We start from the raw sequence: 26,503 nt of genomic DNA on the forward strand, positions 1-26,503 counted from the left end.
AAGTTCATCTAAAAATGCTCTTTTCACAGATCCAAAAAAAGGAGCAAATACATTGATGATCAGCCCAGTTTTGTACACTGTCAGAGCCGTGGTCTGTAATGACACAGTGTTCATTTGGTCCATTGGGTTCCTCAGTTCTCCAGTATCTGAAAGAAAAAATCAGACTGTTTTGTAGTGTAAGAGACATTAATTTTCAACAGGGCTCAGATCAGTGATATCTTACTTGTTCACCAGTGCTGTGCCATCCACCCACTTCCAGTCCTGGTTCGTCCCTTTGTCTGTGTCAGTCAGACCAATCCAAGCTTTCCTATCTCCCCTCATCATGGAAACAAGGTACTGTAGAAGTGTAACAACTGGTTGTACATTTATGTGAAACTACCACAGATACGCCCTGCTTACACAACATCAGACGGCACAACATTCAAAAACGTGTATTTGTTAAAAATCAACCCTCCAATTTTCTCTCACCTGTTCCTCTCTGCTGTTTATGATCACCAGGTCTGCTCCTCTCTCTCTGCAGTCCTGTCTGCTCTCACTCCAGGTCTTCTTCTCAGTAGAGATGTAGTAAAAACTGGAGTTGAAGTACATCCATCCCTGCTCAGTGACCTTGTCTATTCAGATTAACACAAAATGAACCAGAGCTGATGCATCTACAGCAGGGGTGGCCAACCCGCGGCTCGCGAGCCGCATGCGGCTCTTTGCCTGGTTTCATGCGGCTCCCCAGCCGGTCCGCGGGCTCACCTGCACAAACGGGGCGACACACTGCTACATTTTCGTGGTGCGCGATTAGTTTACAAGCCTAGCGAGCTGCTAATACTTTTAAAACCGGCGTAGTGGAAAACACGCATTTGACTGTCTTCACAGCTAATAATTTACACTCGCCACCCCCCCGCTCAACAAATTACACTCGCCCATGTACGATGTGGCTCTTTGCCGTAACACAGTAAGAAAAGTGGCTCTTGGTCTATGACGGGTTGGCCACCCCTGATCTACAGCAACACAGTCAGGTACTACTGTCATTCTCTACAGCCCTTAGTCACACTTACCCAGCGCTGGATATCTATTAATAAAATTATAATTCTAAGTTATGATTCAAGTTTGTGGTACAAGGTTCAAGCTCTTGCAGACATTATCGTCCTTGATATGGCAGTCCTGCTATAAATGCAATTATGTGCATATGAATTTCCCAGTGATGTCAGTAACACGTAACTTAGTAACTAAGTAATCTTATGACTTTTTTCAGTAAAGAGTAGTATAACGAGTTACTATTTCCAGTCTAGTAATCAGATTAAAGTTACTTATCCAAGTGACTGTGCGTTACTATTTTTATTTTCCTTAGTAAAAATATATGTTTTTTCTTCTTGGCAATACTGTTGCATCTGATCGTAGTGCTTGACTCCGCATACTGCGCGCGAACCTGTGAGAGCGCGAGTGCGTTCACGTCATTCTGTGCAGTGTTCTCCGTAACGATATGTGGTAATGTAAAGAAACACTCCTCAAAAACAGGGGAAGGAACATTTATCTGACGAATTTTAATGTTGCATTGTATTTTTTTGTAGGTTTGAAAAGTGCTGGAATTTTGGCTAATGTAGCCTACTTAAAAATGCTTGAAATTGTAATGGTATTTCGTTTCACAACAAATAGGTGTCTGACTGAATAGTTCGCTTGTATTACGTTTACAAATATATTTACAAATAGTACTGCGCAGCAACACAAACGTAATGTCAGGAGATACATTATTTAAATGTCAGGAGATTGTTACTGTTAAAATGCACTTCCAATAAAGTGGGTATTGGAAAAACTCATTTTGCTGCTGAATGTGACTACTAAAGTAACTTGTAAAAAACTCGTAGTTACTTTTAAAATCAAGTAATATGTAACGTAAATAAGTTACTTTTTAAAGGAATAATCAGTAATCGTATTACTTTTTCAAGGTAACTAAGCCATCACTGTGAATTCCAGCATACATTTCTTAATGGATGTAAAAGGTTAATTAATCTCTTACCTAATTCAGAAAGCCTCAACTGGAGTCTGTCCCTGTCCCTTTGTACACTTTCTCTCTCTGTAATCAGCTTGTTGTATCTGCTTTGTAACTGGTCTCTCTCTATAGTCAGGTTATAGTTTCTGGTCTGTAACTGGTCTCTCTCTGCAGTGAACTTGACCCACATCACTATGATGACAGTCAGCAGGAGAACACACAGCAGCACCAGACACACTGCAGTCAGTCTGGAACATCTGCTCCCTGCAGTGTCTCCTCCTGGTGGGTAATACACACAGAGAAACACATATGAACTTTAGGTTCATATTAGCTGAATATTCCCATCAAGATATTTTTTAGAATTATCTGACCTTGTAATAACCATAAAAAATATATTCCTTTTCAAATAAACATACACAAATGTGCGGTGTGTGTGTGTTGAGTTTGTGTGTTTTTGTGAGTGTAGGTGATTAGACTCTACCTCTCTACTGGTTTGCACTAACAAATGATTGTGCTAATATGTCAGTCTCAGTCACTTTGTGTTGCCAAATTATCCAAATATATACTTTCAAATGTAAACATGTAAATATGTAAAAATTTAACAAATATGCAAACACGTAAATATGTAGTTGGCCTTTTTCTCAGAGGGACATGTTAGGAACTTTGGGATCAATAAAGTTTATTCTATTCTATTCTAAAACTCCAGGGAGGACCCACCAACAAACCAGCCTAAGACGTCCCCCCTGGGAGGACAAGGGGAGACACTGACTGCACCATCTCTGTCTCTGACTCAGAGCAGCCAGAGGACTCCCCAGTGTCATAACCAAACTCCTCACAGCTCTCCCACTACTCAGTGTAGGAAGGAGGCATTGGGGAATCCCCCTAGGCAGGAGTCCCTGGACTCTTCATCCCACAAACACACTCAAAACTCACTCCTGCGCATGAATACAAAAGCCTCTGTTGATGGGACAGGAGACATGTGGGACAGATAACACTGACATATATACACACATATGCATAAACAGACACACACGAGTGTAGACGCAGACAGAGGGAGGAGACGAGCCGAAATCACGATACAGAAACATTGAGACTGCAGCTCTAATGTACATTTGGACAACAACATTGTATTCTCTGTCTCAGGCTGTTTAAAAAGTAGTAAAAAACAATCCCTCTCTCTAAATATAGCACTGTATCTAACACTCTATTGTTGTTTATTCGAACAGTCTTCAATTTAACTCGGTTACACCATTTTCGGGGACGGTGACACGCAGAAACACAAAGTGGATTCCCAGGCAACATGCTGGAACCACAGCACCCATCAGAGGGTCCTGGTCCACAGAAGCAGCCACAGGCTCCCTGGTTGTCCTGGTCTCTCTGGTCCCTCAGTTATTAAAATACTTAGAACTACTTCCTAGTTCTGAATTACCAATTCAAACTTTCATGAGATGGAAAAAGAACCCATAGCATCATCCGGAGCAAAGTGCCGCGCACTCCTCTGGCTGGCAAGCTACTGCTGCTCCCCGTCCCCAGGCAGCCCTGGACGCACATAGCTGTGGACTTCGTCACGGACCTGCCTGTGTCGGAGGGTAACAACACCATCCTTACCGTCATAGACAGGTTCTCTAAGATGGTGAGGTTCATAGCACTTCCAGGGTTGCCAACAGCGTGGGAGACAGTGGAGGTGCTGCTCCGCGAGGTGTTTTGGCTTGACGGAATCCCCGAAGACATCGTTTCCGATCGAGGACCACAGTTCACCTCTCGGGTCTGGAGAGAGTTCCTCGCAAAGCTGAACATCATGGTCAGTCTGACATTCGGCTACCACCCACAGGCTAACGGGCAAGTAGAGCGCGCGAACCAAGAGCTGGGACGGTTCCTGCGTGCCTATTGCAGTGAGTATCCCGACACCTGGAGTTTGCTGCTCATGTGGGCTGAATACGCTCAGAACTCCTTGGTTCAGTCCAGCACCGGACAAACACCCTTTGAGTGCATTCTAGGGAGACAGCCGGCTCTATATCCCTGGAACGCTGCCACATCTGACCAACCGATTGTGGAGGACTGGTGCAGGAGAAGCGAGCGAGTGTGGGCTGATACGCACCGTAAGCTGCAGGCGGCGGTGCAACCCTTCAAGGCTAAAGCAGACCGGCGGAGAAGCAAAGCCCCGGAATACCACGCAGGGGACAAGGTATGGGTGTCAACCAGCGATGGCCGTCTCGGGCCGAGGGGTAAGCTGACAGACCGTTACGCGGGGCCCTACGTCATTGCCCGACGCGTTAACCCCGTTACATACCAGCTTCGACTGCCGGGGGACAGAAGAGTGTCCAGAGCCGGCCCGGAGGCCGCCAGAGGGCGCCCAAACACACACCTTCGGTCACACGCACCAGAATACTAGCACCTGTCTCTAATCAGCTGGGGTGTATTTATTCCCACAGGTCGCGCCGTCCAGTGCTGCACATTCACCTGGCTACCCCGTCTCGCTCCGTGGGAGAGAAGAGTATTACTCACCTGTGTGCCTTAGTCTTCGTTGATCGCTTGTCTTCTATATTTCTTTTTGCTTTACTGTTTCTACTGCCGTGGTGCCTGAGTTCCTAAGTTTCTATGGAGAATAAAACAGGTCACCCTCAGCCTCTGCCTTCTGCTGCTTCTGTCCCAGCGTCACACTCATAATCAGGTCGTAATCTGGTGCATTTTTTTTTCCAAAAGGATGAGATTGTCAGGTTCTGTGGGATCCTGTGGACATTTTATTGTGAAAAGTGGAATCCTGTGGGCACTGTATTTTGAATAGTTGGATCCTGTGAGCGTTTTAAATAGTGGAATCCTGTGCACATTTTGTTTTATTTTGAGATGTGGGATCCTGTGGTCATTTTATATTTTATTTTAATAATAATAATAATAATACATTTTATTTTGTGGCGCCTTTCTAAACACTCAAGGTCACCTTACATAAAAGAGGTAATACACAGCAATAATAAAATAAACAAACAATATACTACAAATGCATAAAATCAGTAAATAAGACATAATTTAAAGAGCATTTAGCATCAGAGATTATAAACAGTTCTGAAAAGATGTGTTTTGAGTCTCGACTTAAACTGAGATAAAGAGTCCAAATTCCTTAGATCAGAAGGAAGAGCATTCCAAAGTCTTGGGGCAGAACTACTGAAGGCTCTACCTCCCATGGTGACAAGGCGCATAGTGGGAACAGACAGATGAGTTGAGGCAGATGATCTCAGTGATCGTGAATGAGAGGTGATCTTAATAAGGTCAGAAATATACGGAGGGGCGAGGTTGTGAATAGCCTTGAAAGTGAGAAGTAATATTTTATATTGAATTCGTTGCGTGACCGGAAGCCAGTGCAGCTGATGTAGAACAGGGGTGATATGATGATAGAAAGGAGTTCTAGTAATAATACGAGCGGCTGAGTTCTGAACCAATTGGAGTTTGTGCAGAGATTTCAGAGGAAGACCGTAAAGAAGAGAATTACAGTAGTCCAAATGAGCAGTAACAAGATTGTGGACCAGAATGGCAGTAGTGTGTGACGAGAGAGAAAGGCGAAGACGATTAATATTTCTAAGGTGGAAATAAGCAGTACGAGTAATATTGTTTATGTGGGATTGAAATGACAAGGTATTATCCAGGATGACACACAGGCTCTTTACTTGAACAGAAGGAGAAACAGGACAATTGTCAATGGTGAGAGTAAATTTATTTGCTTTGGAGAGATTAGACTTGGTGCCAACAAGAACTATCTCTGTTTTATTTCCATTTAGTTTGAGAAAATTATGAGAAAACCAGGTTTTAATTTCAACTAGACAATCTGCAAGAAAGGCTAAGGGAAATTTAGAAGAAGGCTTACTTGAAAGATAGAGCTGGGTGTCATCCGCGTAACAGTGAAAATTTATATTGTATTTGGGAAAAATTATACCTAAGGGAAGAAGATAAACCATAAAGAGAAGGGGGCCCAGGACAGAGCCTTGATGCACACCAGCAGTAACAGGAGAGGATTGAGAAGTGGAAGTTTTAAGCTGTATAAACTGAGAACGATCTGATAAATATGATTTAAACCAGGAAAATGAAGTGTAGGTTATCCCAATAGAGGACAATCTGTGAAGAAGAGTGGAATGACAAACAGTGTCGAAAGCAGCACTCAAATCCAAGAGAATAAGAATAGAGAGAAGACCAGAATCGGCTGCAGAGAGGAGATCATTAGTAACTCTAACCAGAGCTGTTTCTGTGCTATGGGAAGATCGCAAGCCGGATTGGAATTTTTCATATAAAACATTGTGTGATAGATATGAGTGAAGCTGAGCTGCAACAACTTTCTCTAAAATTTTTTAAATGAATGGGAGATTAGAAATAGGTCGTAGGTTATTAAAATCAGACGGATCAGCACCAGGTTTCTTTAAAATCGGAGTAATAGCTGCCGTTTTAAAGGCTATTGGTACAGTCCCAGTCCTAAGAGAAGAATGAATAATAGCAGTAATAACGGAGTACAGCGGGTAAACATGATTTAACCAATTGTTGTGGGAAGTGGAGCCAATGAGCTAGTGGATGGTTTAGCAATAGAGATAAGGTCAGATAGTTCTGAAGCAGAAGGAAGAGAGAAAGATGAAAAATAGTCAGAGGAGAGAGGAAAATCAGCTAACGGTGTGACTAGAGAAGAATCAAAAGAATTAGTGACAGTTGTAGGTGTGAGCTGAATATCAAGAGATTTATAAATATTCTCAATTTTCTCAATGAAGAAAGACATAAGAGAATTGCAGAAGGTAGTAGTGCACAGATATGATGGAAAAGAGTCTGGGGCTCGAACAGTTTTATTATAAAATGTATGAAGTGATCTAGTGTTGCCGTTCATAGAAACAATTAAAGCAGTGTAATATTTCGATTTAATTTGTATTAAAGAATCCTTATAAAGAAGCATATGTACAAATCCTTATGAACGGTCAGTCCAGTTTTACGTGACAGTCTCTCATATTGTCGCCCTTTGGCTTTCAAGAGCCGAAGTTCTGATGTAAACCATGGGGCCGAGCGTGAGAAACGAACCATACGCGATTTCAGCGGAGCATGAAAGTCTAGACTGGCCTGAAGACCAGTGTTATATAATGTCACTAGATCCTCAAGGTCCATATGCTGATGGAAGTCCAATTTGGAAGTAATAAAGGAAGAAAATAAAGCTGGGTCTATATCCCTGATATTGCGGTAAGAGATAAGACGAGAAGGCTTAGTAGTAGAGAGAGGAAGGTTGGCATTAAAAGAGACAAGAGAGTGGTCCGATATAGTCATCTCTTCCACTGAACAGTTTAAAGGAGCAGCAGACGAGGTCCAAAATGTGACCTTTAGCGTGAGTAGAACTATCAATATATTGGTGTAGCTCTCCAAACATGAAATGAAGTCTTTAGTCAGGGGATTAGTGGTGTCATCCATATGAATGTTAAAATCGCCCATAACTATAATAACCGGTGAGAGTGTGATCAGGTGAGTAAGCAGCGCAGCAAAATGCTGGAAAAAGTCTTTTGGAGGCTGGTAAATGTTAGCGATAATAGTTGGTGAGGAGCCAGCAAGTCGACAAATCAATGCCTCAAAGGAGTCAAAAGCGGGAGCAGATACCTGTACCACTTTAAGTTCCTCGCGATGAAGTATCGCAAGGCCACCTCCTCTGCCAATCTCGCGAGGTTTACTAATGTAAACATACCCTGCCGGGGTCGATTCATTAAGTTGGGTAAAATCATTTTGCCATTGCCACGTCTCAGTTAAACAGAGGATGTCATACTTGCGATCAGTTAGGAGATCCTGGATAAGAAGTCCCTTGTTTGTTAGTGAGCGGATGTTGAATAGACCGAAGCTTGTATGCTTCTTCCAAGAAGCAGTGCTAGCCGACCGGGCTAGATGAGCTAGCGCGCTGTGGTCAGCTCCGCGACTCGGTCCTCGACGGGCACGATGGAAGTGTCTAGTAGTAGACCCAATGACACCCAATGGACCCGATATATCCTCATATGAAGATCGGCGGGACCCTCGGTGGATATATCTCCGACGGGGAATATAGAGTAAATCCGCATTGGAGAGCAGAGTTGCCGGTAGTGAGAGCAGAGGAGCGGATTGCTGAAATCTCAGCCGAACCAATTCAGCAGCAGAGTAGTGGATGATACCCAGCACAGGTTGGTAAATTCTTGCGAAGAGTATCCATAAAAGGGCAAACCAGAGACGAGTCATTATAAATATAATCACGATATGCTAAAACTCAGAATAAAATAGAAGAAACTAAAAACCCCCCGGCGGGCAGCGGCAGCCAAACGCGCCAGCGTTCACCCGGATTACAGAAAATAAAATATTTAGATGTGATCATTTTGAGTTGTGGCAACCTGTGGGCATTTTATTGTCAATAGTGAGGTCCGGTGGGAACTGTATTTTGAATAATTGGATCCTGTGAGCACTTACTTTTAAATTGTGGGATCCTATGAGCATTTTTTTATTTTTGATGTGGGATCCTGTGGGCATTTTATTGTGAGTAGTGGAATCCTGTTGCATTTTAGTTTGATTTGTGGCATCTTGTGGGCACTTAATTTTGTTTATTTTGTTTTTTGAATAATTTGTAATTTAAATTTCTTTATTCTTATCATAGTGTTGTCCGTTGGACAATAGGACTGAAAATAGTTTGCACTTTATGGTACAGGTTGTGACTGTCCTTGTGCTGTGAGGAAGGTGAGCTGAGCCCAGCTGATCTTTTTGCAAGTGTGGATGTGCACTTAAATACGCTTTGAAATTGATTAAAACAACTTGTGCTGAATTTGGTTCATGATTCATCCATGCATTAAATAACTGAAAGTAACTAAGTAACTTTTACTCAAATTACATTTTAAATGAAGTAATTTTGTACTTTTACTCGAGTAAATTTTGAGATGGGTAATTTTACTTTTACTCTGAGTAGATTTTAGTCAAAGTAATGATACTTTTACTCAATTACAATTTTTCAGTACTCTTTCCACCTCTGATGATACGTTAGTAATTCGCCAACTCCTGGCGATCATCCCCCCCCCGCCACACTCAACAACTTACGATCGCTACACCGCCGACACCAAAAACGACCCACCACTTATTTTTTTAGGACTACACCACTAGCTATGATACTGTTATTAATTTCAGGTTTGATTAAGATGTGAGCACAGAACAAGCTTCAGCTCTAAAATAATTCTGTGGCTGTTTCAACTTTATGCCACCGAACAGCCGGAAGTCACAGTGGAACTTTTTCTGTGGTGTCTATCACTTTAAAAACAACTGTTGCCTAATCTCTTTACAATATTTAGTGTACTTTAAATAAGATAAAATATGGCTTTTAATTTGAATTTACAGTAATTTTCTCTCTCTCTTTCTCTCATTCTTTAAGTGTGTTAACGGGCGTGGGGGGTACACCAGTCGCCCTCAGGTCCCTTGTGTCCAAATACCTCACTTTTGGTTGTAGCGTTTTCTAATTGGAGTGCTGAGTTCGTGTCGGAGAGAGATCAGGAAGGGCTCGAAGGATACATTTTAAATCCCAAAGGGTATGTTTATTCACACAGCACACGTGGAAAAAGAAAAGTTAAAATTTTGGGGTTACCAACAGAGGTTCAACTGCACCACCGCATGTTAAAGCAACCTCTCTGTTACCGACTCATTTCCGCCAGTAAAGAAATGGGATTTTAATGTCCCAATGACGACTCACCCTGCTAGTCTCCTACCTACTCTAGAGACTAAACCGACCTCCATTCCTCACTGCACTCTGTCCCAATAAACCCATAACCCCGCCCTTTGTCTAATTGGACCAAACCAATTACTGACTGGGGTGCGTTCACAGGGATATGCAATAAAATAACTAACATAAACACATACATATGACAAATAGTTACACATACACAACATAGGTACCTTCAAACAATATTTACATGGATATCCCTTTTGTATCTTTTACCTTTGTGTTTTCTTTTCCAGGATGCTTTAGCTGCCCCCCCCCCCCCCCATGCTATATGACCATGGGCTCTTCTGGCCTGCATAAAGGAAGCCCTGAGAGGTGCCTGCACTCCCTTGCATTTCCCAACACAGGTAAGTATACATTTCCCAAGTGCACATAAATTTCTCCTTCAACACTATTCACAAAGCATACAACACCGTTAATTAATCAAATCACAGAGTCTTTGCCGTCATGGGTATGAGACAGGTTCTCTGACCTCATCACAAAGTGGTTTGCCATTTACTGGGGTTGTATTTATATAAGCTGGTCTGTCTACAGAAGATGAGTGGTATGTTTGAGCTGAAGTTGAAATGCAATGTGTGTTTAACATACAGAGATTGTGTTACGGATGCCCACAATAGACTGTGAGATTGTGACAGATAGAAAAACAGTCTCTGAGTGGGATGTTTCCTGTAGTCATCTTAAAATTTTTTATTTCATTTATTTAGATAAATAGAGCATGGAGCAGATACCAGGAGACAGGCCAGTACACCAGGAGACATGGAGGAGGCTATAGGAAGTCAACAACCCAGCAGCAGGACCCCTACCTCCTCCTTTATGTAAGGAGAAACAGGAGGAGCTGTGCACAAAGGGCACAACCTGGACGCTGGAGTGGCCCATGCCTTGACCACAAACAAACAAATAAAAATAACCAGATACTGGACATAAAAGATCTGTGCAGGACTATCACAGCTGTTACTGTTATGCTACAAGCTTAACCCCCAAAAGACTATACAGTAGCCGGTGTGGCAGCAGATATACTCGTAGCGCTACGCAAAGTAGCACAGGCTTAACCCCCAACAGACTATAAGATAGCTGGTTTGGCAGCAGATATACTCGTAGCGCTACGCAAGTTAGCACAGGCTTAACCCCCAAAAGACTATAAAATAGCTGGTTTGGTAGCAGATATACTCATAGCGCTGCATACATTAGCACCTTGTCGTGAACCTCAATCTCTTAAAATGCAGCAAATAATAAAAAATATTGGGTAGGGAAAAACAGTGGCCTGCAAGCACCCCAACTGCAGCTCCACTCCGTTCAAGATGAAATTGTTCACTCTGCCCTTAGAGGCTTACTGGCTCCGTAGCCAGTAGATACGCAGGCAAAGCTCAAATCCACATCCGTTAGGTCAGTGTTGATGTCAACGCTTTGCAATCGGTTGAATCCGCTATGTATAACTCTCCACTTCTCTATTGGATGGCCACCAATACAGTCTCAGTTCTTCCAGGCATGATGTTCACAGTCCAGACAACATGCAAGGCCTTCGTGTACCCAGACAGGAAGTGAATACACCACGGTGTGCTCCCTTTTATCGCCCCCCTTTGGTGCAAAGCCTCACCTACAGTGAGCGTGATGGTATTGCGCTCAAGGTACACTTACAACCATGCCACAGTAGTAAGAAAGTTAGTTGAAGTGGAAGTCATAATTAGGAGTTGGAAAGAAGCCAAAATATGTCTACAAGAAATGTGCTTGGATTTCCATGAAAACGTCAATCTCATGGAATCCAAGAACGAAGTATATTAAGTAAAGCCTAACGTTCGTTTAAACTCACGTAATTTGCTATAATGCGTGTTGCAAAGTTTTCTTGCTTCCCGTGTTCATTTGTGGAGTTGGGATTTGGTCTGTCTTTGGAAGAAATTAATGCATATTCTGCAGTAGCACACAAAGACTGGCCAGCGAGCAGACCTGTCCAAGTCCAAGAAGGTCTGGATTACTCAACCAAGTGTATAGCGGTCCGGAACGGACTCGCTCATATGTTGTTGCTCAACTTCACCGAACAGCTGGGTCACTATGAGTGTGTGGCAGAGTGGGATATTTGGGCAATCTCACTAATTCCCCCCTAATTGTAAATTGCGGTGGAGCTGGGTAAGTCACTGGGCAGATTTATTCTGGCATTATAAATAACGGGGGTGTGGTTACTGGGGCAGACTTCCTTCTGTCGTTGTTCGGTTTTCCCACCGAAAGGGCATTGACGAAACGGCAGACAGATATAACTCTTTGTGGATTTGTTTATTTTCTTTATTTTCAGGTTATTCCCACAGCTTTTAGGCAGCCTTTAGTTGGCTCTTAGTCAGCATTTAGGTAGCTCTTAGGTCATAAACCTAAAAGTACAACAAAACCGTATACATAAGTAACATGGTATAAATAAGGCCATACAGCCATGCTCATAAAAATGCAGGATATTTAAATTAAACCAAAGAGCATCCAGCCTCTGCCTCTTCACAACTTTACATGAATGTCAACCACTGAGGAACACCACAAGAGGAAGGAGAAAAGGGAAATGACAGCCACCTCAACCCAGTCTGCGTGGTGGAACCCTTTAAGCTAGTGAGTGCACTTTGTCCCTGACTGAAGGAGCAGGGATCCCCTGGGAAGATTTAGGAGGGGCCTGGTGATCCAGCGTGGGGCATGGTGATTCAGAGTGGGGCCTGGTGATTCAGGGTGGGGCCTGGTGATTCAGGGTGGGGCCTGTTGATTTAGGGTGGGGCCTGATGATCTGGGGTGGGGCCTGGTGATTCGGGGTGGGGCCTGGTGATCCAGGGTGGTGCTGTGCTGGATCCTACCTGCCCTCCTTGTATTGCTACAGAGACAGCAATGAAGAGGGTCATTGCTATGATGAGGAGTCTGATGACCTCTACAGCTCAAGTTCGGACGTGGAGTCTGATCGCTCAACGGACTCCCACAAGGACTTTGAGGAGGCCCACTGTGAGGGTTCTCATCCCACCGTTGAATACATTTACATGTAGCCCTGTGCTATATTTTGGGTTCATTTCCATACATGGGATGGTTTCAGTTCATTTTCTCTTCCGGCTTTCATGAGAGGCGGTCGCACTTTATCTCTGCTCCTGCACTCCCTCGTTTCAGCTAGCTTAGCTTCTTTGTCTCGTCTTAGTTTCCTGACGTGGTTCTTCAAACTTTAGCAAAGAAAATGGATTTGATCAAGTGGTCTCTCAACGCAATTGGCATAATTTTTTCCACGTGGAGTCATGGTGTGGGAGAACCCACATGTCTGGACGGACCGTTCTCATCTGGATATGTGTTTGGCTCAGGGGGGACGTGGCGCAGTTTGTGTCTTGCGCCTCTCTCCCTGGAAGATGTTGAGGACGTGTTCTTATTTGGAACTTTGATCACTGGGTTTCTGCTGATTGGATTAGGCGTTGCCCTGGTGTATCGGGAAATTAAAAGAGTGGGGTCAGTTGAACGCCCATGAAAATTGCCCAACTTGATTGACGCAGTCATATTTTTTTGTCTCCTCCTAATGTTATCTCTCTATGTTTCTCCCTAATCTGTACGGTGGCGCCCGAAGTTTGGCCACTCCAGGTTCTCGGTGCTTTACACCGGGGTCCTGGGGAAACTGAATTTCCCATTCATGTGGGATCAATAAAGGTTATCTTATCTTATCTTATTAAGGTTTAAAAGGGTAAAATGTTTAAAACGTTAAAAATGCAATTTCTAAGCTCTTGTATTATTATTATTAGGTCAAATGCCTTTGTTTGTATATTTTGTATTTTATTTATATTTGTGAAACATCTTCCTTATTTTTGATTGGGCAAGGACACTGACCCCTGAACTGTGCGCAATCGGGGGAGAGGGGGAGAGTTCGTCGGAGAAAGATGAAGGAGGCAGCCAGCTCGTTTGTTTCCTCCCGTTAGCATATCTTAAACCAGTGGCGTGCACACATAGACATCAGGTGGTGCTAAAGCACCACCAACTCTGCCCTTTATCAACGAAAGTGCCCTTTTGAAACTTCGGTTTAAAAAAATATATATTATTATTAACATGTTACTGAGGTCGGTTTAAAATGATCTTTAGAAAACCTGAGCGATTAAAAACAATGCCCTGAAATGAGCCACCACCTCGCACACACCCGACCTCTCTCTTCCTTTAACACCAGATGCGCTGCAGCAGCAGTTCAGTTCAGCGAGTGGAAGGAAGCGTCTTCAGCACAGCACACACGGTCACAGATAGACTTCTTCTCCCGTCCCCACCAGCCAGGTCACATACACATCTACCAAATTCAAATCTACCGTTTGCCCTCTAAGCCCAACGTGAAATCATTTTGTTGTGCAGTAAAATGTCTCACAGCACCAAACTACTAAGCATTTTTAGCCGACTGGTCACCTGATTATTTACTCTAGCCCAAATCAATGATAGATAACGTGAGGACGACCACATACAAATAATTAAGGTAGAGTTTGCAAATCTATGTGTTAAGCTGAACGTCTTCTGTTGTATAGGTTTTGTTAGGCAACATAAATTAACACATTCGTTTGTGAAAGAAGAAACGGGAAGTTCCCCATTACCTGTGAAAAATGCCAATCTGCATTCATGTAATGAAAACACTCAGTAGCCTATAACTCCTTCTCCTACTTTACGGTCTTTTTACTGTCTTAATTGTAGGCCTATATTGATTTACTAATTGCAAAATATATGCAACAAGGCCTGCAGACAGTGGAGGGTAAACAGAAGTTAACTGAAGGACTTAACAATGACTGTATATAGTTAATATTGGATATGGATTTTATCAGTTGGCGGTGTGACTTTTTTCCATTGAAAACTCACGTTTAGAGAATGTTACAAATAAAAGTCAAATTTCATTCAACATGTGCTTGTAATATTTTTTTATAATGAAGTGCGCTAAAAAGTGCCCCCCCTCCCCCCGAGCACTTGCCCCCCCAAAATGTCTGTGCACGCCACTGTCTTAAACCCAAACTTTCCTAGGCTATGGGGAAGAATCTGCTGCGAGAGTTCTGCCAGAACACTCAAACAAGTAGGGGGTTATAGTAATATGTTTTAGGACATTTTTCTTCTTTTTGTTTTAAAAGTTAAGACGTAGACCGTCGTGAAAATGACACTCGGACAGCACGCCAGGTTCTGAGACAGTGCAGAGGGTTTGGTACTACACTGTAAAAAATTGCTGTTAATTTACAGCAGAATTCCAACAGTATTAACCTGTTATTTTTGAAAACAGCACTCTACTGTTAATACAAACAGAAAATTGGTAATTTAATGTTCTTTTAACAGGTGTGACACGGGGTTAGAGGCAGCAGGAGGCAGAGGTTGAGCATCTAACGTTTTATTCTCCATTATAAACAGAAATACTCAGGCCACTGGTCAGTACAAAACAACAGGCAATAAGGAATACAAAAAGCAAAGAAAAGGCTGTGTAGCGATGTCGGGCAAGAACAGTGTTGCAGCGGTCTTTTCCCGCGAAGCGAGGCGAGGGGTGCAGGAAGTATGCGCAGCGCTGGACGGCGCGACCTGCAGGAATATAAAGAGCCCGAGTCTGATTAATGACAGGTGTCAGTACTCAGGCGATTGGGAGCGAGGGCGTGACCAGGAGTGAGTGGGTGTGTGCAGCGCTAGAGTAGGCTTGTGTTTGGAGGGAGGTGTGTGTGCATGCGCCCTCTGTTGGCGTCCGGGCCGACCCACCGTAACAACAGGACTATACTGTTTTTCTAAAATACAGCATTTTACCGCTACTCATACAACCAAACCATCTAAATTGCAATATGATGTTGTATTTTTTGCATTGTGGGAAATTGCATTGTTTAAACCAAGCTACACATGGGAACGTGGATCTGTGTCTCTGCATCCATCCCCAACTAGCAAGTTATTTGGTGAGTAGCAGTTTTATTATATTCGGAAATTGGTGCAAAGTATATTAGCAAAGTTTTCAGTTTGTTTTTATCAGCCTACTGAATATGTGTGTGTTGAAGAATGATTCAGTAGCTAGCTAAATTTTCACAGATGATTCCTACATGTGTGGGCACATATTTTATTAGTGAATTTGTGAAGCGTAATGATGCTTATTGATGTAAATACACTGCACAACATAACATTAGACTTCTTTTCCTGCTTATTGGTGTGACGCTGGGGTGAGGCGACAGACAAGACAGGAACCCTTTCCGTTGCTTCCAACGTCACGTGATGATGAGACGAGCCACAGGTGAGACGAAACGGAGATACGCAGACGCACCCACGGAGATCCACAGACGCAGACGAGCAGACGCAGACGACGTAAACACATGCCCAAAGGGAGGGGTCTGGGACCTCAACGTGACAATTGGGTTGATTATTGGGTGGTATTCCAGATTTAAAATTGTAGTTCAGAAATTGAGTGCTGAAGATGATTTCCTTTACTGTAACTCAGTATTTTTTGTCATGATTCAGGTGGAACAGCAGGACGCTGTATTCAGCGCTGGATGGTCAGCCTTGAGGGCCATGTAATATGTGAAGGAATCCAACCCACCTTCTTGACAGGGCTTTGCTGCCGTATTTTCTACCTTCTACATCTTCAATCTCGAATACCAAGAAGAGGCCTCATGCACTCTTGAATTCATCCAAAGGTTAGGTATTTTCACTAAAACATGTGTTTCTTATCTCTTTAATGGTATACTATTGTGACCAAAACATTTTCTGCTTTTTGTTGTGTTGTTAATGTAGTGTCTGAAGGCGCTTCACTGGTATAAACCCTGAGTGAGGCACCAAGGCTGGACGGGGCAAAGTCTTGTAAAAAAAAAACTGGCAAAGCCACCAGCAAAAAGATAACAACAGTCAACCCACATGTATCCACTCTGCTGAGAAGACTGATGGACTTTCACTGGGACTTCATTGCTGTTATTCACGTCTGTTTGTCTTTGTCTGGTTTGTTCCTCTTGTTTCATTATCGTTATGTTGTGACTAGTTTCATGTCAATATTCCCAAGTCTGAATGCCTTGTTCTTTTATTGCACTATTTTCAGTCAAAGGATTGTGTTGTTTTTTTTTGTTTGTTTGTTTTTTTATACAAAGAAGGCACTATTTGAATGTAGAGAATTTAAATTTATGTTAAAATAAAAGGCAAAGTGCATTAAGAAGCTGTGTTTTTTTCACATTGCAATTACATGCTGCTGTTCTAAATTCACAAAGCACATTCTGTTATAGTTTGTGTCACGTTGAGGACCCCGGCCCCTCCCTTTTGGGCGTGTGTAAACGTTGTCCACGTGCTCTGTCTGCGTTTTCGGAACTCCGTGGTGATAGCTTTGTTGTGTGAATAATGTGTCTCACCTGTGAATCGTCTCGTAATCACATGGGGCTAATGTGGTCTGTCTATTTAATGTGCGCTCGCGCAGTGTCCTGTGCTCGTCGTTGTCTAAAGTCTACACGTCTCAGTGTGTGTATACGTGTTCCGTGTGCGCTATTGCGCAATTACTATTTACAATAAAAGTGACGTCAGTCTAAAGGAGGATTCAGTGTCTCATCCTTCGCCACGACCCCATCGTCACATAACGACGAGCCGTGTGAGACACCATGCCGGGCTATGCCACCCGACCGAAGAGGGGCAATCGAGCCAGCAAGCGGCGCCATCGCGCCTCTTCTCCTGGCCAGCGCTGCCAAGCCACCGCCAACCCCGAGCTCATGGAGCAGGACCCGCTGTGCGCCTATATGCTGCGCATGGCTCGGGAATCCTCCGTCCCCGAGATAGCGGACAACTTCCTCGTGCAGGCACGGCGGATATGGCGAGAGCGACACCCCTCTCCTTCCCGCGAACCCTCGCCTCTGAGGATGGGTGCGTTCGTGCTTTGCTCGACGGAGAGCACTCCAGAGAGCGAGTTTGGGGAGGAGGATTCGCCAAGCGAGGGGGAGGAGGAAGAGGACTATCCTCCGTCTCTAGGCGAAGCTTCCACCGTCGACTACGGTGGGGAGGGGGAGGAAGCCTACCCTCCGTCGCTAGACGATGTCTCCACCGTCGACTACGGTGAAGAGGAGGAGGAGGAGTCAGAGGAAGAGGACTACCTCCCTCCGCCCGTAGTTCCCTCTCCCCCCGTCGAGGAGGGCGAGGAGGAGGGCGAGGAGCAAGAGTGTGACGAGGAGGAGTACCCCTCCCCGTCGGACTGCTCCGTATGCCCCGAGGAAGACGGTGGGGAGGGGGAGGAGAATGGGGAGTACCCTCCGTCCGAGGGCTCCTACACGGAGGAGGAGGAGAGCCCTTCCCCCTCGGAACTGTCCGCCGGGACGGCGAAGAGGAGGAGGAGTCCAGAGGCGGGTTCATCCCCCGAGCTCTCCCCAGCCAGCGACATGGACTGTTCCCGGGGTGGCAGCTCGGGACAGCCCATGAGCTGGAGCCGTGGCAGTGACGAGGAGATGGAAGCGGAGGAGGCCACTCCCACTGCCAGGTCCGGAGGGAGATCCTCGGGCGAGGAGGGTTTCCCGTACGGCCCACCGAGGGTTGGGACCAACCGCGCTGCACCTGCCACGTCGGCCAACCGCGCTGCGCCCGGTGGAGGGTTTGCAGCAAGGGCAGGAGGAGCACCGCCCACCGCAGCGCCTGCAGCACCAGTGGCTCCCGATCTCACTCCCCTCATCGCTATCCTTCTGGCGCGCAGCCTGGCGCCTGTTTCATGTGTGTGTGTGCCTGTGTTCGTCAGTCTTCCCGTCTGTATTCCTAACCCATTTTTCCCATTCGTTCCTCTATGTGTCAATGTGCCTGTGTGCGTGTTTGTGAATGTCCCGTGTAATGTGTCTAACGTCTTTTCCCCTATGTTCCCAGGGAGGGTGTTCTAGGTGGTCCGTGGCGGACGCTTCCCCGAGGGCAGTCACCTCCCAGACGCAGGACTGAGCGCGTCGCATCCGCCCATCGTCGTGGGTTCGGGGCACTCGGTCCTGTTGGCACCCCGGGACGGGTAGTGCCCTTGGAGGGGGCGTCTGTCACGTTGAGGACCCCGGCCCCTCCCTTTTGGGCGTGTGTAAACGTTGTCCACGTGCTCTGTCTGCGTTTTCGGAACTCCGTGGTGATAGCTTTGTTGTGTGAATAATGTGTCTCACCTGTGAATCGTCTCGTAATCACATGGGGCTAATGTGGTCTGTCTATTTAATGTGCGCTCGAGCAGTGTCCTGTGCTCGTCGTTGTCTAAATTCTACACGTCTCAGTGTGTGTATACGTGTTCCGTGTGCGCTATTGCGCAATTACTATTTACAATAAAAGTGACGTCAGTCTAAAGGAGGATTCAGTGTCTCATCCTTCGCCACGACCCCATCGTCACAGTTTGTAGATTTTGTGAAGACTGATAATGTATTTTTAATAAATTAGTTGAGTGTAAAGTATTGCAAAAGTAGTATTTAAAAAATAAATAAAAACTGAATGCTGTATTTTTCAATAACAGTACAAAACTGTAAATTTTAGTAACAGTAAAAATATGTTAAATTTACAGCAACATAATGGGAAATCAACTGCAGTTGTTTACCGTTTTTTTACAGGAAAGTAATTAAAAGAACAGTCCTTAACTGTATTTCTCATTAACAGTACAAAACTGTAAATTTTAACGACAGTAAGAAAATGTTAATTTTACAGTAACATAATGGCAACCCAGCTGCCAAGTCTTTACTGTTATTTTACAGGACAATTTGTTACAGTGTAGGCTAGTGAGCTACCCGTGGCTGTGCTTTGGAAACTGAACAACCGTAACACCGGAGGAGCTGATGGTTTCGTTTGGGACCGAGAGATTCGGTGCTGAGGGAGTCAACTCAGGCGACGTCCACGAGGAACGCGCCACGACAGGTCCACGCTTCAGCTGCGTGATCACGTGAGCACGTGAACACTTGCTTCTACTCTCCTCTCCTATTCGCAACGGGACAGGTACAGAGTCTGCTACATTTTTATTTTACTCTTTGAGTGAAGCGGCCAGTGTTAAATTTCCAGGCCTCAACGCACCCAAGCGGCGACCAGGCCTGCAACAGGGTACTTTTGGTGGAAATTTTAGTTTATATTCAAAGCTGGCATAGCTTAGGATGCTTACTGGTATAGAGCTGAAGTGTTGTTGAACGTTTCATTTTGTTTTATTTAAAATCCATTGTAATTTCATTGAAATATATTTTTAGATAAAAAGTAAAGACATTTTATTTACAACTCATTATTTCATTGTTATCCTATTACTTATTTAAAATATTGAGAGTATTACAAGACATTTACAAGGTAATAGCACTCATAATCAATCCGATTAAAACTACGTGCTGTTTTATCACCACAGCTGATAAGAACTCAAGGCGCCCCATAATTATTTAGTTGAGTTACCTGTTTTAGAGATCTTGCCATGTAATGTAGGCAAAGGGGCGCTACATACATTTACATTTACATTTACGGCATTTAGCAGATGCTCTTATCCAGAGCGACTTACAAAGTGCTTTGCTTCTGATCACAGAATACATCCTAGGAAATAGTACAGATAGGCCAGAATTCAAGACACCACTGAGTCAGACTACTACTAAACTACAGGAGTAAGTATCATTACCTACTGTTTTGCAAGTTAGACATTTGCCAAGAAGCACAAATAACCATAAACAGACATACAATTTAAGAACAACGGCAAGTGGTATCTGCTGAATTAGTGCTCTGGTAAGAACTCAACAAACAGGTGAGTCTTCAGTCTACGCTTGAAGATAGCAATAGACTCTGCAGTCCTAGCAGCTAATGGAAGATCGTTCCACCATCTTGGAGCCAGGACGGAGAATAGTCTGGAGCTTTGTCTTCCATGAGACTTTAAGCATGGAGTTTCAAGTCGAGCCAAGCTTGAGGTTCTAAGTGTTCGCTGTACAGATCAGCTTTTTACCATGGACATCATGTAGGGAGGGGCTAGTCCATTTTTGGCTTTGTAAGCAAGCATAAAGGTTTTATATCTGATGCGTGCCGCTACTGGAAGCCAGTGAAGAGAACGTAGTAGAGGAGTCATGTGTGAGAACTTGGGTAGATTGAAGACCAGTCGTGCTGCAGCATTCTGAATTAGTTGTAGAGGTCTGATGACCCGTAGAGGAAGACCTGCAAGTAGAGAATTGCAGTAGTCCAGCTTAGAGATTACTAGAGACTGCACAAGCACTTGAGTAGCTTCCTGTGAAAGGAAGGGTTGTATTCTCCGTATGTTGCAGAGGAGAAATCTGCAGGATCTGGTCACCTTTGGAAACATGTTGAGAAGGACAACTCGTTGTCCAACGTTACACCCAGGCTTCGAGCAGTTTCCGATGGTGTTAACAAGATGTTCTCAAAGGAAACTGTAAGGTCGTTGTGTGGGTTTGGGGTTCTTGGAATGTACAAGAGCTCAGTTTTGCTAGGGTTGAGGTTCAAGTGGTGAGTAGTCATCCATGAAGCAATATCTGCCAAGCATGCCGAGATACGCCTAGAGACCTGGGTATCAGAATGAGGGAATATGCATCTCTATCTAGTATAAACAGGTTTAAGTCCAAACTACTCGAGCAGTTTTCGTCGTTAAGCGTGACCCTATATTTAGATACGCTTTGATCGTAAATACAGTATAGAAAAAACTAACAATGTTCTCATGCGTACAGCGTGAGAAAGAGCGATCGTGTTACCGAGATGGGCTTATCGTACACAACACTCCACTACACTACACAACACACTAAAGTTCCTCCGCGCACCGCACAAAATTAAATTAAAAGTCGGTGGTAACTCTGGTCCGTTGTTATCCAGACCCATCGTTAAGCGGGGACTCACTGTATTATGTACAAAACAAAAAGTTCTTCTCTGTCAATACAGAGTGCAAATAGTGCAAACTGAGCCTGACCAAGTATGTCACTGAATTTGCTGCAACTACACTGCCATGTTCATTTTTAAGAATATTAGCATCCCCACACTGCTCCCGATATCCTTTACTGTCTCAACTTGCCAAAGCGCCGTTCTGTCCCTGCTACCTCTGTTCAAGTGAGATGTGTTGATTTGAGTACTGAGCTGTGGTGCAGCTGTAAATGTCTCTGCATCCTGCTCGTATTAGTCGCGGTGTACGGCATTATTTTCATACAATGTTTGCATATGTAGTGTCTTATCAGTCACTCTCTTGCCATTTATCATTTCCGCCGGGTTTGAAAGTGGCGGGGCATCTTCAATAGTAATACCTGTATTTTCCCACGTCATTGTGACGTCATCAAATCTCGCGAGACAGATTTTTAACATGACGAGAAATCTCGCGGAGTGGAGTCTCGCGAGATCACGAGACACGGAGATCTCGTCACACCCCTAGTTGCCAGTGCAACAAAATATAAGATTAGACACAGAGCAATACCTAGCAAGACTGAAATACCTACAAGACTACATGCAGTATGGGTGCAATAATTAGCAAGTGTTCCCAGAGATAAAGTGCAATTACGATTTATACCAATGCTTCAGTAGATTAGTGCTTATAAGTGCTTTACAAAGAGATGGGTCTTCAGTCTGCGTTTGAAAACCGCGAGAGAGTTCGCTGTTCGGATAGCCAGTGGAAGTTCGTTCCACCATCTGGGAGCCAGGACAGAGAAGCATCTTGTGGCGTTTCTTCTATGAATCTTGAGGGATGGCGGGTCAAGCCGAGCCGTACTTGAAGCGCGAAGGGCTCAAGGTGCAGATTGACTGAATACAGGGTCAGAGCAGGGACGTCCTGTATGGTGGTGTCTCCAGCGCCCAAGCCTTGGAGGAACACCTCACCTTGTGTACTTAACTCCAGAGCCCATGTGCCCTCCACTGGGAGAGCAGATGCATGAACAGAGCCTGAGCCCAAGGCGGGCGCTCCATCTGGCGTGCCCCCCAGGCAGAGGTGCCCTCACCACTTGGGTCAACAAAGACTCACCTCCACATCCTGCCTCCACCTCTCATAACCTCACACCTACAATCACCTTTAATTCTCCTAATAAAAAAGACTATGCTCTTTCAAAATCATGTGTCATATTAAATATGTATAGGTAGAACTAGTTGTATTTGTGTCTCCTTTTGAATCTTTATTTTCCTTGTCTGTTGAGGGAGCCTTATCTGTTTTATTTGGATAAGTTTTATTTGGCTGAGACCAGAGACAACACGTTTTATTAATGACCAGCAGAGGGCAGACATGAGCCATCATTTGGAACCAGAACTCTTATACATTATGAGAGCAGCAGGTCAATGATTCTAATGCTCTCCCAATGATTATACAGCCTATTGCAGCAGCTTCAGTACACTTGTGTACTAATCACTGGCTACACTCCTCACTGTGCACATGTCTATACTTTAAAAAAAAGGGAAGGGATTTAAAGAGAAACCATGTATTTTTATACATCTGCTATACACCTGTGTACTAATCACTGGCCATACACCTCTCTGTGCACACCTGTGGACTAGTATCACTCCCTGTAATGTCTGGCGTGTCAGTGAGCGATGAGGCGGACCCGTGTGCTGAGTAGAGGGAGGTTAATTAAGGGCAGATCCATAATCAGAGTCGGGGTCACGATCCAGGGTCGACAAGCCAACACGGATATCCACATCAGAACAAACAAGAGAGAAATGAAGCACATTACAACTTGATGTTTTGCCTGCACGTATTTGCACTAATGGTTTAAGTCCTCACACAGAAATTTCACTTCAGAGGGTTGACTAAAATACAAAATAATTATGAGTCATTTTCATTAAAGGACAGATGGGAATCCATATGCATTTATTCTTCCAAAATAATAACACTGCCAGAATGAACACCAAACATTAATTCTAATTCATCTAAAAAATACTCTTTTCACAGATCCAACCAAACTGGTCACTACAGTGAAAATCAGACCAGTTTTTTTACACTGTCCGAGCCATGGCCTGTAATGACACAAAGTTCATTTAGTCTGTTGGGTTCCCCAGTTTTCCAGTAGCTGAATCTACAAAACACAATTTGCTCAAATTTGGTTCAGTTTTTTTTTTCTTCAAAACATTGTTGCTGTGGAATGCAAGATCATTCTGTGAGCATAAAACTTTCCAACTGAATTTTTCCTTTCTGACTGAAGAAGACCTTGTTGATGTCACATCATCAAACACCCCTCCCCCCACCCACCCACCGTCTGTCAGTCACATCTGGACCTGCCTCCCTCCTGTCTGTCAAGTCTTTTGTGTTGTATTCCATGAGCCTGGTATTTTGTAACCCCGCCCCTTGTAATTGTTGTCACGTGTTCCTTGTTTAGTTTCTTGTTAGTATCTTGTATTTTAGCGCTGTGTTTCTTATGTTTGAGTGCTGGTCGTTGTTTAATGTACAGCTGCTCAGGTCAGTATTTCCCATGTCAATGGATAGTGTAGTTACCATGCCTAACCATGTCATTTGAGTAAATCGTCCTCTGGACAACTTGGATTTTGACTCTGGAATTTTTAAAGGATGATGATTCTGGATTTGCCCAAATTATATCTCACTCTTCTCAGCATTTGTGTCCGCCTCCTATTTGCTCCATCACGCTATTGGCGTTACAGTTGAAATGACTCCTCACTTTGTATGGTTGTACAGCCAAAAGGTTTTCTGTTTTTGGGACCACACTGTTCCAAGTCTTATAGTCAATGTAATCTAATGGATATAAGAGCTCTTTAGCTCTACCTACATTCATATATGGTTGAATAGAGAATTTATAACATTACCTGTGGGTTGAGATTGTAGTTTCCTGTCTGAGTCTGCATCCTCCAATTTTGCATGTGTGTAATGGTCTCCAACAGCGTCTGTACTCTCATAAATAACCACCACCATGTCCTCTTGATCTCCTCTCCACAGCTCCTCCATGTAGCTCACATCATAAACACTCTTAGACATCTCTGACCTGTGAAGGATTCACTAAAACACTGAACTACTGTTTCTGTCTGTGTGTGAAGACACTACAGCACTGCTGCTCCTCTTTACTCATGTGATGACTGAGTTTAACTGAAGTGATGCTGACAGGAAGTGACCAAGCAGCAGTCTTTATAAATATAAATAAATTTCTCGTTTAACTCCGCAAAGTTTTAAACTTCAGCTGGAACAAAAATGCTACAGCTAAAGAGCTCTAATAACAATAAAAAGAAACAGCTTGATTCAAAAGACCAAATCTCACACTTTTTTTCAGTTTATCTAATATATTATTAGTATGTTTAACATGTCTGATTAAAGTCAATCTCTTTGACAAATACTGTTGACATCCACTATGGACATGAAGTAGTGACAGATATAGAACAGCTTGTGACATGTCTGTCATGAACATGGTTTCTAAGAGGGCAAAAGTGCAACCTGTGGTTGAGGTGTGAAGTCCACAGTCCACTTACTATCACAGCAGACATGTCACACTTGAGCTTGAGCAGACTAGAGACTTGTTTCATTAACGAAACATAGATGGTAAACAAATACAGGGCAAATAATCTTCTGTTGTCCTCTGCTTTTCTCTATTTTAAAGTGCCTCTCTGTTTAGTGTGTGTCAGGTCTTATCCCCAATATATATGTAGTGGCTAGGACTATATAAAAATTAGGTTGTGTCTATATCGGGTAGACTTTAGGACTCAGCGGACACTAGTGATGGTGACAGCAGTCGTTTGAAAAAGTAGGGCTTAAGGACCCAGCAAGTAGGCTAGTAAGAGTATGGAGCAGCTAATGGCTGCAAACTCACATTTTTCTGGATTAGTATGGATGGTCTGATTGAAGTTTGAATGTGGAGTTATTTTAGTAGTAAGTGAACTTCAGCATAATGTTGGCTGCCTGTTGGTTGGTAATACATGAGTAGTTTCTCTCTGTCGCAGGCTTTAAACATTGAGTAAATGACTCAGTTTCATTAACCTAACATGATAAAATCTAAATCAGCCTTCTTTAACTCACCTGGTGCACTTCACTCCAGAGCCTGTGTGCCCTCCACTGGCAGAACCTGAGCCCAACGTGAGTCCTTCATCTGGTGTGTCCCTCAGACAGAGATGTCCTCACCACCTCGGTCAACAAGGACTCATTTCAGCATCCTGCCTCTGCCTTTCACAATGTCACACCTACAATCACCTTTACATTCTACTAATAAGAAAACCCTGCTCTTTCAAAATCATTTACTATATTAAAATTGTGTAGGTAGAACTAGCTGTATTTGTCTCCCATCTGGTGAGAGAGTTTTATCTCAAAGTTTGTGGGACTTTATGGAAGTGCATATGTTTGTTAGAACAGCAGTAGTTGATCCATGTACATTACTGTTGTTCAGCTGGTCTGGTAAATATGGAGTATAAAGACATTTAGTGTCTTCAGTGTAAACATTTATTCAAATATTGAATTAAAATAAGTGAAACTACTGATTCTGTGCAGTGCAGCAGACCACAGAATAAAGTGAGTGTGATATGATAGTGTGATGTGAAGTGTGATATGAATATATTATTGTGTGTTAACACCATCATACTTGGCTCCTCCCCCACCTGTCATTCTTATGTGTGTTTCTCCTTAGTTCCTTAGTGTCACGGTAGGCGTGGCACCTCAGGGGAGACGCCCACTTCTGCTCACTCCACCTCCTGTACTCCATGTGTTAACCCTGGTATGTGTTAGTTCCTTACTTTGTATGGTTTGTTCTTTACTTTTGTTTGTTGTTCTTAGTGTTCAGTACAAATACAATCCTATTGAGTTTACACCATTCTTCCCCCATATTCTCATTATTTGGTTTAGTGCTGCGTTCGTGTCAGTGTCTGTTTTAGCACCAGCATGCCTCGTAAGTCTCATGTTCTCCGTGTTCACACCATAAAACTAACATACCTCACTGCACACCTGTGAACTAACATCTCTGACTGTTTAAAAACCCTCGTCACAAACACCTTAGCGCAAA

General features: G+C 43.7%; 1 protein-coding gene and 2 long non-coding RNA genes across 3 annotated transcripts; 2 read left to right on the forward strand and 1 right to left on the reverse strand.

Annotated features, from left to right (window-relative positions):
- On the reverse strand, positions 1–25,668 carry LOC143524198 (CD209 antigen-like protein 2). The gene is made up of 6 exons (XM_077018261.1): positions 25,531–25,668; positions 24,333–24,508; positions 2,006–2,257; positions 469–611; positions 224–336; positions 1–146 (listed from the first exon to the last, which is right to left on the reverse strand). Exons 2-6 carry the CDS (start codon positions 24,499–24,501, stop codon positions 5–7), a joined length of 819 nt encoding a protein of 272 aa, XP_076874376.1. The 5' UTR covers positions 24,502–24,508; positions 25,531–25,668; the 3' UTR covers positions 1–4.
- Positions 15,623–16,546, forward strand: LOC143524595 (uncharacterized). The gene is made up of 3 exons (XR_013133491.1): positions 15,623–15,909; positions 16,134–16,309; positions 16,416–16,546. It is a non-coding gene; the product is annotated as an uncharacterized LOC143524595 (long non-coding RNA).
- LOC143524606 (uncharacterized) lies at positions 23,950–26,503 on the forward strand. The gene is made up of 3 exons (XR_013133492.1): positions 23,950–23,970; positions 26,132–26,218; positions 26,347–26,503. It is a non-coding gene; the product is annotated as an uncharacterized LOC143524606 (long non-coding RNA).

Source organism: Brachyhypopomus gauderio, chromosome 1, assembly GCF_052324685.1.
Source record: "Brachyhypopomus gauderio isolate BG-103 chromosome 1, BGAUD_0.2, whole genome shotgun sequence".
Classification (NCBI taxonomy): domain Eukaryota; kingdom Metazoa; phylum Chordata; class Actinopteri; order Gymnotiformes; family Hypopomidae; genus Brachyhypopomus; species Brachyhypopomus gauderio.